This window comes from Aquarana catesbeiana, linkage group LG02 (assembly GCF_042186555.1).
Source record: "Aquarana catesbeiana isolate 2022-GZ linkage group LG02, ASM4218655v1, whole genome shotgun sequence".
In the NCBI taxonomy this organism is placed as follows: Eukaryota; Metazoa; Chordata; class Amphibia; order Anura; family Ranidae; genus Aquarana; species Aquarana catesbeiana.
The window spans coordinates 729770235-729784945 of record NC_133325.1 but is presented as its reverse complement, the minus strand read 5'-3'; the positions used below and the strand labels follow the sequence as shown (position 1 = coordinate 729784945).

Here is a 14711-nt window from a genome sequence, read left to right as displayed (position 1 = left end):
ATACAGATACCCATAGACATGAGAGGGTGTTGCCCAATCTGACCAACATTAAAGTAGATCTACAGTATCTCACAAAAGTGAGTACACCCCTAACATTTTTGTAAATATTATATTATATCTTTTCATGTGACAACACTAAAGAAATGACACTTTGCTACAATGTAAAGTAGTGAATGTGCAGCTTGTATAACAGTGTAAATTTGCTGTCCCCTCAAAATAACTCAACACACAGCCATTAATGTCTAAACTGCTGGCAACAAAATGTCCAAACTGGGCCCAAAGTGTCAATATTTTGTGTGGCCACCATTATTTTCCAGCACTGCCTTAACCCTCTTGGGCATGGACGTCACCAGAGCTTCACAGGTTGCCACTGGAGTTCTCTTCCACTCCTCCATGACGACATCACAGAGTTGGTGGATGTTAGAGACCTTGCGCTCCTCCACCTTCCATTTGAGGATGCCCCACAGATACTCAATAGAGTTTAGGTCTGGAGACATGCTTAGCCAGTCCATCACCTTTACCCTCAGCTTCTTTAGCAAGGCAGTGGTCGTCTTGGAGGTGTGTTTGGGGTCTTTATCATGTTGGAATACTGCCCTGCGGCCCAGTCTCCGAAGGGAGAGGATCATGCTCTGCTTCAGTATGTCACAGTACATGTTGGCATTCATTGTTCCCTCAATGAACTGCATCTCCCCAGTGCCGGCAGCACTCATGCAGCCCCAGATAATGACACTTCCACCACCATGCTTGACTGTAGGCAAGACACACTTGTCTTTGCACTCCTTACCTGGTTGCTGCCACACATGCTTGACACCACCTGATAAAATAAATTTATACGTTTATCTTGGTCTCATCAGACCACAGGATATGGTTCCGGTAATCCATGTCCTTAATCTGCTTGTCTTCAGCAAACTGTTTGCTGGCTTTCTTGTGCATCATCTTTAGAAGAGGCTTCCTTCTGGGACGACACCCATGCAGACCAATTTGATGCCGTGTGCAGCGTATGGTCTGAGCACTTACTGGCTGACCCCCCATCCCTTCAACCTCTGCAGCAATGCTGGCAGCACTTATACGTCTATTTCCCAAAGACAACCTCTGGATATAATGCTGAGCTTGTGCACTCAACTTCTTTGGTTGACCATGGCGAGGCCTTTTCTGAGTGGAACCTGTCCTGTTAAACCGCTGTATGCTCTTGGCCACCGTGCTGCAGCTCAGTTTCAGGGTCTTGGCAATCTTCTTATACCCTAGGCCATCTTTATGTAGAGCAACAATTCTTTTTTTCAGAACCTTAGAGAGTTTTTTGCCATGAGGTGCTATGTTGAACTTCCAGTGACCAGTATGAGAGAGTGAGAGTGATAACACCAAATTTAACACACCTGCTCCCCATTCACACCTAAGACCTTGTAACGAGTCACATGACACCGGGGTGGGAAAATGTCCAATTTAGACATTTTCACTTAGGGGTGTACTCGCTTTTGTTGCCAGCGGTTTAGACATTAATGGCTGTGTGTTGAGTTATTTTGAGGGGACAGCAAATTTACACTGTTATACAAGCTGTGCAGTAGTGAGTACTTTACATTGTAGCAAAGTGTAATTTCTTCAGTGTTGTCACATGAAAAGATAGAATAAAATATTTACAAAAATGTGAGGGGTGTACTCAATTTTACGAGATACTGTATGTGCAAAACTTTTTTTTCATTTTGGATAGAGTAACGGAGATTTATAATCCATATAAGGTTTATTTTTGCCATCTTTGTCCCATTTGGAAGATTTTCCTTCACTCCCTGTCCCATAGCCAAACAGGAAGTGAGAGGAAATTCCTGATAATTTAGAGAATTCCTTGGGGACCCCCAAGGTCACCAGAACTAGTGTCCCCATTGAAAGATTTCCACTCTATTACTTTTCTGGGGACAAACCAAAATATGTGATTTTCTTTTACTTTCACATTAAATAGTAATGGTAAAAAGGACAAATAGAGAGGGTGAATCTCCCTAACAGGGGCACAGACAGCAATAGAAACCTGACAGATGTTCTAATCTATCTCCCCCTCTATCCAAAACTCAAAAAAGGTTTTGCCTTTAGTTATACTTTGATTTGTGTATTTTATATCTGTATAGATTTTAAGTGGATTTAAACCTGAATCATGAAATTAGACCTGGACACATATATCTGTGGTGTTTTCTTATCTCTCTCCAAAACACTAAGTCCTGTGTGTTTCTGCTGCTCCGTTCTTCTGTTATCAGCATGATAAAACCAGCCTGAATTTGTGTCGTGGGAGGTTGTTATAAATAGATTAGCAGAAAGCTTGTCTTGTCAAAACACAGCTCTGCACATTCCTTCCTTCCTTTGCCTATGTGGAACGGGAGTGTGTGCCTTTCCTCCAATCAGCTGTCTTGGCTCTATGCCAAGAATCCACTCCCAGTGCTGAAAAGGAAGAGAAAACACATCTAACACGATGTGCACTTTCTAAAGAATGTAGCAAGTTGAAGACAGCAGATAAACAAGTAAAACGTATGTAGGGAGATTTGTTTCACCCCTGTGTATCATCTGAGGATGTTCACTTCACTGGGTATTTGTAAGGGTTTACATCCACTTTAATATTTAACAGGCATTAGATATACCAAGAGAAATGCTATTTAAAGAGGAACTGCAGTCTGCTCACATAATTTGTAATGTAAACATCTTTGCCATTCTGAAGCTTCCCTCCAACCACTTATTATTTTATATACTGTGATTCTGTACTTGCCAATATGCTGCAGAAATCTCCCTCCACTGAGTCTGGCTGCAACCATTTTAACAGTGGGCAGCTGAAGCTGTTGCCTGTTCACTTGCTGGATTCACACAGACACACAGAGACACACCTCCAGCTCTGCAGCTCTCATTGGTCCTCTTATGACTCATCCCCCTCCCTTCCTGGCAAACTCTCACGAGAGTGAGAGAGAGGGCTGTGCATGATGTCGTAAGCCTAGGCTTTTTACCAGACAAGAAACAGGAAGTGGGCTGTAAAAGGTATGTTCTGGCAGAAAAAAATGTTTTACTACTCAAAGTTAAAACAACAAGGACAGAAGATTTAATACATGGAAAGTTGAAAAAATGACTGAAGGTCCGCTTTAAGCATTTGTTAAAAATGATTGTATTAGAAGCCACAGCAAATAGTAATCATGATGTACAGCCTCAGGTGAATAGAATGACGCTGTGTTGTATACATATTAAAGCTGAACTCCAGGAATTATCTGTATTGCATACTTGCCCTGGTCCAGCTTGGCACAGTATAAGAATGTATATGTTATACCAGATGAGCTTCTACGAAAGCTGGAAATTGCTGTAGTAGTGGGTGCTACTACAGTGATAGCCACAATCTCCTGAGTAATACTCAGTTTCTGTGTATGTAGCATCCCCTCTGCCTACTGACCACAGGCGTCGCTGGCTTGGCTTTGTCACCATTCATAGAACATCTTGGTTCTTGTTCAATAAATATAAAGCATTTTCTAAACAGAAGAAGTGGAAAATTGTGACGTCTCCTCTCCACCTTGTCCAATCAGAAAATGTCTTGTATACACTGAAAAATTATGAATGGCACAGTGCCGAGTAATAGACTTCCTTAATCATTGTGCATAGGAGAAGGTCCTGTGCACGGGACCCAAGCAGGACCCAGACAATCAGTGCTATCCCTGTAGTAGCACCAACTACTACAGTGATCTCCAGCAGCCCACCTGGTATAAAAGAAGCAGATAGCAAACATTTTGAGATTTGGATTTTTTGCCCCCATGTGTGGCACCTCTTTCTTTGCAGCATGACATAGTGCAGAAAAACAAATTCAGCAGCTATATATGTAGCGCTGGTAGATTTGCAATCTACCGCACGTTGGGTAAATTTAGTAAATTGTTCGTTAGGAAGGTTACGTTTGCCTCTGTTCCAGCTTGGCTGACGTTGTGTGTGTTTCCGTGCTGACCGGTGGGTGTCGCTGTTATCACTGGTTAGTGTTGGAAAGGCAACGTGTTGAAGCGTATGGATGCTCCTCTGTCCCGGAGACAACTCAGTGGAGGTGGTCCTCCGAGTTGCATTCTGGGCGAGGGTATTTATGGGACAGACGCCATATTTTGGGGTTCGTTTTTCAGCCACCTGCTGGCCCTCCTGGCCGACAGGTATGCGTTAAGGAGCTACCTCGTGGTCCTCCATTCCGGAGGCCCACGATACTACGGCGCAGGGGTGGGTCCAGAGGCTTGCTTGGGCCTACCACCGCGGCCGAGGAATGGTCCTGAGCTGTCGGTCCTGTGTGATGAAGCTGGACAACCGAGAAGATCCCAGGGGAGGACCCGTCTTGGAGAGATCACGCAGCGTGCTGGTCTATAGAGGGACCTGGTGACTCGGTTGGAGGACGTATCCGAAAGTAACTATACAGCATAGTGTTGCCGGATTGGCTTAAAGGTTCAGGCACTGTGACTGACATTCATTACAGAAAATCAGACACATCCTGTAGCAGAGGATCGTACGGATTTTGTTCCCAAGCAAGTCTGTGGCAGAGACTTTGATTCGTGCTGCGTACTGGCTGCTAGGCTGGTGAGAGAGGCCTATCCAGACGAGCAAGGAGTGTGTCCCACGAGGGGACAATATCTGAATTCTACCCGAACATTTGTTAAAAGAACCCTACAGGAAGATGTTTGAGTTTCTTCTGCAGTTTCCCTTTCGTCTCTTTCCTGCTATTTCCTAAGTCAAGTGTTTAATAAAGCATTGAAAACGTACTCCAGTGTTGGTGCGTGTATCGTCCAGAGGTAAACTCAACGGAACCCTAGACCCGGTGCCGGTGAAACAGAGGGAAGCACAGTGAAGGTAACAGACCCACTTAAACCAGCAGCTCCACCGAGAGTTATTGCTACATATACAAAGTACAGTTTCAAAGCCTTGCTGTCAATCAGTATGATGTAATGGAGGAATGGGCTCGGTTACTATGGTTTTCATAGCTCCCAACTGTTCCTGATTTCAAGGGACTGTCCCTCATTCAGAACAAAGTCTCCTCTGTCCCTCTTTCCTCCTCATTTTGGTCTGATCTATATAGTTGAATATAAAACACATTATTTAGCTATCAAAAAGTGTTTGCAGTGCTATACCTTTTATCCAATTTCTAAACTGCTACATTCCAAAGCCAATATTAAGGAATAGTAAAAAAAGCACTTGTAGGTTTAACCAATCATTTTTTGTACAATTCTCCTTTAAGGGGGTGTGTCAGGGGGTGTGTCCTATACCTACATACTTTTTCTAATGTGTCCCTCATTCCCATCTCAGAAAGTTGGGATTTTAAGGCTGTTGTGTAGTGCGTTGCAAATTACTTTCCAGTTACAAGAAAACTCAGTAATATTGTAATTGGTTATATTAGTGTTGTCATAACTTGTTTCTTTCCAATCAGCTTTGAACCATGTGGTAGTCCTTTGAAGTGCGTAACTTTTTTTTAAAATCAAAATAAATGAGCCCCCTGTAAAGCAAGCAATTAATACTATTCTGTCCAGCTGGCTGCATTACTAAACCCCTCTCTGTAGTAAAAAGAAAAATTTGCTAAAAAAAACTTCAGCATTTGACACTTCCCAGGAGCCGGAAGTTGGCATCCCCCACTGTGCTCTGTGGTTCCTTCCACCAACCCCTACATCACTATAGTACACAGGGCTCAGCAGGAGAAACCATGAAGTACAACAGGGGACCAAGCATCCAACACACAGGGAAGTTTGCTTAGGATCATTCAGCAAGGTTCTCTTCAATTCAGAGGAGTTAGACAGGTAAGTAAAAATTTTTTTTTTTACCTATTTCATTTTTAAAAATCAACAAAGACACTTTAACATTTAACAATTTAACAATTCAGGTCTCTGTAGTTTATGCCTTTACATGTAGCTTCCAGGGTCATTGAGCCTTCTATATATTTTATTATGATACTCAGTTTGTTACAGGTTTTATCATCAGAAAGCTTATCTCAGTCTGGTTTATTCTTTATCAGGAACTGGATGACAATAAATCAGAATCAATGGGAACATTAAAAAGATTGCAAAAAATGGTCAGAACAAAGAAGACCAATGACGATGTTAGACATGCTTTGTTGCAGTGTAAGTATCTGACATGTCTCTGAAGCAAAAGGACATCTGGGTTAAAGTTTATTTCTGGGTAAAAGAGAAAAACAAACATAATCAGTGCATCTATCTAATACATGCATATTTTCATATGTTCTCTCTTTAACCACTTCAGCCCCGGAAGGTTTTACCCACTTCCTGACCAGGCCATTTTTTGCGATACGGCGCTGCGTTGATTTAATTGACAATTGCGCAGTCGTGCGACGCTTCAGCAACATTTTTTACCCACAAATAGAGCTTTCTTTTGGTGGTATTTGACCACCTCTGCAGTTTTTATTTTTTGCGCTATAAACAAAAAAAGAGCAGCAATTTTGAACAAAAAACAATATTCCTTACTTTCTGCTATAAAACATTTCCAATAAAAAAAAATTTAATTTCTTCATCAGTTTAGGTCAATATGTATTCTGCTACATATTTTCTGTAAAAAAAATCCCAATAAGCGTTTATTGATTGATTTGCGCAAAACTATGGGTTAGATTTATAGCATTTTTATTTTATTTTTTATTTTTTACTAGTAATGGCGGCGATCAGTGATTTTTAGCGGGACTGTTACATTGTGGCGGACAATTCTGACCCTAAGTGACACTTTTTGGGGACCAGTGACACCAATACAGTGATCAGTGCTAAAAAAAATGCACTGATCCCTGTATAAATGACACTGGCAGGGAAGGGGTTAACACTAGGAGGCGATCAAGGGGTTAAGCGTATCCTAGGGAGGTGCTTTCTAACTGTGGACGGGAGCGTTACACTGGAGGAAAACAGAGATTGTGTTTCAGCTTAGCTGAAACAGAAGAGCTCTCTTTTCCTCACTGACAGATTGTCGGTGTGCCTTGTTCACATACTGTAGGCACACCGCTGCTTCGTGTCTCCTGTGAATGATCGGCGCGTTGAGGTGGTCATCGTGGTTTCTGGACCCGCTGATTGGCTCCCTCTGTGTCCAATCACAGCGGGAGCAGCGCTCTGGCGACACGTGCACGCCCCCTACACTACATGCACAAAACTACATGCACAAAATATACAGGTAGCTGGGCCGACCTGCTGCAGTATATGTACGGTGGGCGGTCCGGAAGCTGTTAAAGTAAAACATATGCTGATCCTGCCAGAAATGCAGTGAGCTCATCAATTACAAATTGATCTGACAACTCTGTCTCTGCTGCACTGAAATCCCATGCAGTGTTGTCAGAACACAGCCCCTCTCCTCATCTGCATAATTTAATGGAAGAAGTTCTATATTTCAGAATGGAAAAACTCAGATGGGCTAACGCTACTTGGAATTTCCGTGCAGCAGTGGCGCTGTGTTGTCAGTTCAAACTGGATGTTAGTAGCTCAATGAATTTCTGGCAGAAGTTGGTGCTGCTAAGGAGGGAATACTATGCTTGTGAGCCAGATAAATAGTAACTATCTTCTGTTGTGTGAATATTCCTCCTGCACCCTTTTTTGCCAAATCTGTTGTTGCATGCCTTACAAAATAAACCCAATAACCATTGGCAGCTGGTGGGTCAGCTGGTCTTCTCCTCTGGCCGTGCTCTCCACCCTCCTCTCTCCTTCTCCTCCTAGGCATTCAATAGGATCGCCTGGCATTTTGGCCAGTCAGGAAACAGGTCTCATAAAGGGTCTCATCACACAACTGGGTGGGCTTGGACAACAGTGCTCTGCCCCCCGAGCCCACCCTTTTTGAAGCCTATTAGAGCCTCTGGTTTTAATCATGTGCTTAAAAAAAAAACACCCCCCCCTATTGAAATCCATGGTCCAGCATCTCTGTATGTAGATCATGGGGCAGATGCATGGACACGGGGGGGGGACGCCCGTGCGCCCTCTATGGACGGGCTGTCACTGCCATTAACAGAACATAATATTGGTCATCTGTCAATCCAACAATGAGCAAGCAGGAAAGCTGCAGACGTAACTGCCAATGTTACTTCAGGAAGCTAACATAGGTTTCCCTCGGTTGCACAACTGCGCTGTTGCAGTAACTGGATGATGTGTGATGGAGCCACCTTGCAAGCTGACACGTGGAGCAGAGAGCAGGGGAGAGGGAGAAGCTGGAATCCAACCCTCTGGAACCACCCTTCACGCTGATGAAAGTGATAACTTGGAGCAGCTTCCAGAGGAAAAAGGAGGAAGTGAATGGTTTCCTCTTAGGATACAGCAGAGCATGGACAATGAGAATGGTAAGGGAATGGCCAGAAGATCGGCCGTGATAGTGTTTCCACAGACAATAAGGGTGTGTATGGAAATGGCAGGCTTAACCGGGTATTTACTAAAAATGCCAAGATGTGTCAAGGTCCAGAAAATACTTTTAAACACATAGACACTAATGCCGCGTACACACGAGCAGACTTTCTGGCAGAAAAGGTCCAACAGAACGAATCTGTCGGACATTCCGATCGTGTGTGGGCTTCATCGGACCTTTTCTGTTGAAAAATCTGACGGACCTTAGAAATAGAACATGTTTCCAATCTTTCCAATGGACTCAATTCCTATCGAAAAAAACGTTTGTCTATATGCTAGTCCGACGGACCAAAAACAACGCAAGGGCAGCTATTGGCTACTAGCCATTGAACTTCCTTTTCTAGTTTAGTCATACGTCATCACGGTAGAAATGATCGGACTTTGGTGGGATCGTGTATAGGCAAGTCCGTTTCATCGGAACTCCTTCGGAACTCTGTTGAAAAGTCCATGTGTACGCGGCATAAGGCTGGATTCACACCTATGCATTTTTAGTGCTTTTTGCATTTTGCAGATTTGCACTACAGAACGTGTTCCATAGGAAACTATGTTAAATGCACTGTAGTGCAAATCTGCAAAATGCAAAAAGCACCAAACTGCATAGGTTTGAATCCAGGCTTAGGGCATTTTTGAGTTTATTGACATTTTAAAATTTCTGTTGCTCCATAATCAGTTGGATATTTCTTAGCTCTTCCTATAAAGATACTTGCTTGAACACTGCAACAGAAAACTCCCCTGGCCACACCAGAATATCACAAGCATGTCGTGTAAAGCATTTGTGTATTTAGTAAGGGTTTTTATTATTCACTTGAGTACTAGCTTGTATACGTATACCCCTTCTTTACCAGGCCAATTTGTCTTTCAGTTTTCAGTGCTGTGATTGTTTGACTGACAATTACTTGGTCATGCAACAATGTAACCAATTTAATTTTATATAATTGTTTTGAGAGAGGTGGAGCTTAGTTTTGGAGGTATTTATCTGCTTCCTGTCCTGCCTATAATCAAATGGCGGCAAGTGAGAGCTTTCCCATCCCAAGTGGATGTCACATGACGTCCTCCCAATTGCACGCTTCCTGCACACTCCTGCAGCAGATGACAGATTGTTGTACTGGGCCTAGTGATCTCTGTGACCAATCATGGTGATCACATGTCAGTAGTAATCAATGAACGGCTTTCATTCATAGCCATTCATTGTGTACTATTGTGATGATCTCTGTGATTGGTCACAGTGATCATATGATCTAATACACAATCTGCACCATGTGATAGCTATGACCAATCACAGCTATCACAATAATACACACTGGCAAGGAATGGATGCCATTCAAAATAAAAAGATTGCTGATACAGTGATTATCACTGTTATAAGCAATCATAGTGTAAAAAAATCCTGATCACCTCTCCAGAGTAGTGCAGGCCTTAAAGTGGTTGGAAAGTCTAAACATTTTTTACCTTAATGCATTCCTTGCATTAAGGTAAAAAATGTTTAGGTGTCAGCATCCCCTCCTCACCTCCCTTTTACTTACCTAAGCCCTAAGCCCATGGATGTCTGCAGATCTTTTCTCCCTTCACTTCCGGGTCTCGCTGGCTTTTGATGGGGCACTGGGATCCATTGGCTCTCAGTGCTGTCAATCAAAGCCAGTGACGAGCCAGCGACCGGGAAGGAGGCGTTTTCTCGGAGCTCCTGTGACAGAGAACAGCGCCCTTTAGCGGAGTCATCTGACACTACACCGCAGCTCTTTCATCAGAGAGATAGTCACCATTTGAGCGTGGTACAGATCATCACCAGCAGACCCTGTATGAGCCCTGGAGTGACTCTAATGCGTGTTTTGACACTGTTTAGCCACTGTGTCACACGCTCTAAGGTGAGCGCATTATCCATTGGGGGTCACTGGAGAGCACTGCAGCATGCCATAACGTGCACATCTCTTAAGAAGAGCATGAGGAATATTTAGCACTTTTTCATAAATACAAGCATGAGGAATGCCTGCTATTTGTTTGGACACTATTGTGCACTTTGATTTATATACTCTTGTGAATGGTTTGGACTGAGATATATTCATTTGTATGAATTGGTTTCGGACACTTTATTTATCAAGTAGCACTTATATATTTTTGTTAATTATTTAAAGGATTTTTTTCTTTTCTTTCTCACATTTTTTTTTTTTTGCATGTTGCATGTTACCATTTATTCATATATTCAATTGTGGATTTTAGTCACTTTCTTCACAGGCGTTTGACACTGTTTGTAATTTTCAATATTGTATAGATTTATTATATTCTTTGTTCACGTATTTATAGCCTTTAGCGCATGCACATATATTTATTTTATTTTGGCATATACACAGTATGGAACGTGGTTAGTGTGTGCAGCTGAATTAGGTTCATTTATTCACATTGGAGGCATTAACCCATTTGTGGCTCACAAGATTTTAGCACTATTTTTTAGCAAAACGAATCAGCTACTGTTATGATTGTAGATAAAAGAGTACTGATCAATACAAAATTTCATTTTAAGCTCCCACCCAAGACATTGAAGAGGAAGAAGAAGAAACCTTAGTGACGTGTATGAAATTGGGTAAATCTCAGGAGAAAAAGACCACCAAGGACATTGCCAGGAAAAGACAAGAAGCAGAACGTTCTGTGGAAGTGAACTGTGCTTCCTTGGACAGATCTGGAAACCTAAAACGGAACACTTCGCGAGGCATGGTCACATGTCAGGATAACCCCACCCAGTTCATGACAAACTGGAAAGCCTTTCCTGACAGCTTTGACCCATTCTCAGCATCACAGATGGAAGGATGGGAACACTGCGTATGCTGCAACCATTACTCACAACTCCCACCTTCCTTCACCGACATGGCCCTCCCGTATGCTTGGGTAAGGTTTTTTGACTTGTTATAAATGTATTCTTTTTTTTATCTTCTGGATTTCAGGAAAGCCAGATTTTGACATTCCTATACTTTCTACAGAAATCTGTTACATAGTAGGCGAGGTTGAAGATAGACACAAGTCCATCAAGTCCAACCTATGTGTGCGATTCTATGTCAGTATTACATTGTATATCCCTGTATGTTGTGGTCGTTCCGGTGCTTATCTAAGACCCCTTTCACACCGAGGGCGTTTTGCAGGCACTATAGCGTTAAAAATAGCGTCTGCAATCCGCCCTCAAACAGCTGCTCCATTGTTTCCAGTGTGAAAGCCCGAGGGCCTTCACACCAGAGCAGTGCGCTGGCAGGACGTCAGGAAAAGTCCTGCCAGCTGCTTCTTTGGAGTGGTGAAGGAGAGGTGTGTTTACCTCTCCTCCACCGCTGCTCCCCATTGAAATCAATGGGGCAGAGCTGGGATACCGCCGGCAAAACGCTGCTATTACAGGCAGTTTTAACCCTTTCTCGGCCGCTAGCGGGGGTGAAAGCCCCCCGCTATCGGCCGAAATGCGCTGCAAATGCAACGGTAAAACGCCGCTAAAAATAGCGACGTTTTACCGCCGACGCTATGGGCGGCTTGGTGTGAAAGGGGTCTAACAGTTTTTTTAAACTAATAATGCTCCCCGCTGATACCACCACCTGTGGATGGGAATTCCACATCCTTGCCGCTCTTACAGTAAAAAACCCTCTACGCAGTTTAAGGTTAAACCTCTTTTCTTCTAATTTAATAAGTGGCCACGTGTCTTACCTTCTGCGAAAAAATGTTATCCCTATTGTGGGGTCACCAGTATGATATTTGTATATTGAAATCATATCCCCTCTGAAGCATCTCTTCTCCAGAGAGAATAAGTTCAGTGCTTGCAACCTTTCCTCATAACCAACATCCTCCAGACCCTTTATTAGTTTTGTTGCCCTTCTTTGTACTCGCTCCATTTCCAGTACATCCTTCCTGAGGACTGGTGCCCAGAACTGGACAGCATACTCTAGATGCGGCCAGACCAGAGTCTTGTAGAGCAGGAGAATTATCATTAATTGAGTTCCTGAAGTACCCTCGGATGCAAGCCATCTAGTCCTGGTGACTTATTAATGTTAAGTTTCCCAAGTCTAATTTTAATTCTGTCCTCTGTTAACCATGGAGGTGCTTCCTGTGTTGTGTCATGAGGATAAACACTGCAGTTTTGGTTACTGAAGCCCGCCGATTCCCTCATGAAGTACCATTGATTGTACGTTGAATGGAATATAAAGACTGGATTTTTAACCTTTATGACATCAATACAACTTTTTAAGTCCATACATAAAATGCCTCTTGGTTTAAAAACATTAAAGTGTTACTAAAGTCAAAAAATGTTTTCTCATTAAAATAACAAACATGTTATACTTATCTGCTCTGTGCAGTGGTATTGCACAGAGTGGCCCCGATCCTCCTCTTCTGGGGTCCCTGGTTGCGGTCTTGGCTCCTCCTCTTCTTCTTGTGAACTAGGAATGTGCAACTTTTTTTGCGTTCCTAGTTCTCAGACCTTATGTCAATCAAAAAAAATTGTCATAGAGTTATTGTCAAGTTTGAGTAGTATTAAACCCACAGCACTACTTTAAGGCAATGTTTGATGTCATCTTCGCATCATGGATTGTCACCTTGTTTTTAGCGTCAAAGACACTTTAACCTCCCTGGCGGTATTCCCGAGTCTGGCTCGGGTTGGATTTTTTATACCAAAAGCGGTATCCCCGAGCCAGACTCGGGCTTGCATCGCAGGATCCAGGAAGAGCATACTTACCTTGTCCCCTGGATCCTGCGATGTCTCCCCGCTGTGATCGGCGAGCCGCTGTGTCTCGCTCGATTCACAGTGCCGAGCTCCGTTCCCTGCCAGCGTTGCGACGCACGGGGACGGAGTTCGGCGGTAAATTCAAAAGTGAAACACACAGTATAGATACAGCATACTGTAATCTTACAGATTACAGTACTGTATCAAATAATTACACATCCCCTTTGTCCCTAGTGGTCTGTCCAGTGTCCTGCATGCAGTTTTATATATATAAAACTGTTCTTTCTGCCAGGAAACTGGAGATTGTCCATAGCAACCAAAACTGTCTCTTTACATCAAAAGTGGTTTTAGAGCAGCTAGAAAAAAGCGATAATAAATTAGAATCACTTGCAGAATTGAGCGATAGTGATTTGTGGGGAGATCCGTCATCAAACACTAAAAGTAACGAAAGCTAAAATTCTGCAACTGAGCAAATTTCAGTGTTTTTGATTTGATTACATTATTATATAATTTTTATTATTATTATATTATTATTTGTTATAATTATTTATAGTTATTTATTATATTATAATTTTTTATTTCGTTTTTCAAACTTTATCATACCCGGGATGTCTACTAGACTCTTGTTTGGACAGATTTAAGTGAACTATTCCTAAGAATTACAGGCCTACAATATAAAACGCCAAATTTCTGTGCAAAATAATTGTACCGCTTTCAGCACCTAAAATCAGAAATAATCATACCGCCAGGGAGGTTAAGGAAAAAAAGAAAGCAATGGTAATTCAAGATACATATTTACTCACAATATCGCTTCATATATATATATATATATATATATATATATATATATATATATATATATATATATATATATATATATATATATATATATATATATATATACATACAGTGGGCCAAAAAAGTATTTAGTCAGCCACCAATTGTGCAAGTTCTCCCACTTAAAAAGATGAGAGAGGCCTGTAATTGTCATCATAGGTATACCTCAACTATGAGAGACAAAATGTGGAAACAAATCCAGACAATCACATTGTCTGATTTTTGAAAGAATTTATTTGAAATTATGGTGGAAAATAAGTATTTGGTCACCTACAAACAAGCAAGATTTCTGGCTCTCGCAGATCTGTATCTTCTTTAAGAGGCTCCTCTGTCCTCCACTCATTACCTGTATTAATGGCACCTGTTTGAACTTGTTATCAGTATAAAAGACACCTGTCCACAAACTCAACCAGTCACACTCCAAACTCCACTATGGTGAAGACCAAAGAGCTGTCGAAGGACACCAGAAACAAAATTGTAGACCTGCACCAGGCTGGGAAGACTGAATCTGCAATAGGCAAGCAGCTTGGTGTGAAGAAATCAACTGTGGGAGCAATAATTAGAAAATGGAAGACATACAAGACCACTGATAATCTCCCTCGATCTGGGGCTCCACACAAGATCTAACCCCGTGGGGTCAAAATGATCACAAGAACGGTGAGCAAAAATCCCAGAACCACACGGGGGGACCTAGTGAATGACCTGCAGAGAGCTGGGACCAACGTAACAAAGGCTACCATCAGTAACACACTACACCGCCAGGGACTCAGATCCTGCAGTGCCAGACGTGTCCCCCTGCTTAAGCCAGTACATGTCTGGGCCCGTCTGAGGTTTGCTAGAGAGCATTT

At 42.4% G+C, this 14711-nt stretch overlaps 1 protein-coding gene across 1 annotated transcript in view; it reads left to right on the top strand.

Annotated features, from left to right (window-relative positions):
• Window positions 1-14711, top strand: part of SAMSN1 (SAM domain, SH3 domain and nuclear localization signals 1) — a 165971-nt gene that overhangs the window by 66167 nt on the left and 85093 nt on the right. Inside the window, exons 8-9 of the mRNA XM_073617053.1 lie at window positions 5981-6086; window positions 10858-11219. Coding sequence (XP_073473154.1) covers window positions 5981-6086; window positions 10858-11219 — 468 coding nt within the window. The remainder of the gene's footprint in view (window positions 1-5980; window positions 6087-10857; window positions 11220-14711) is intronic.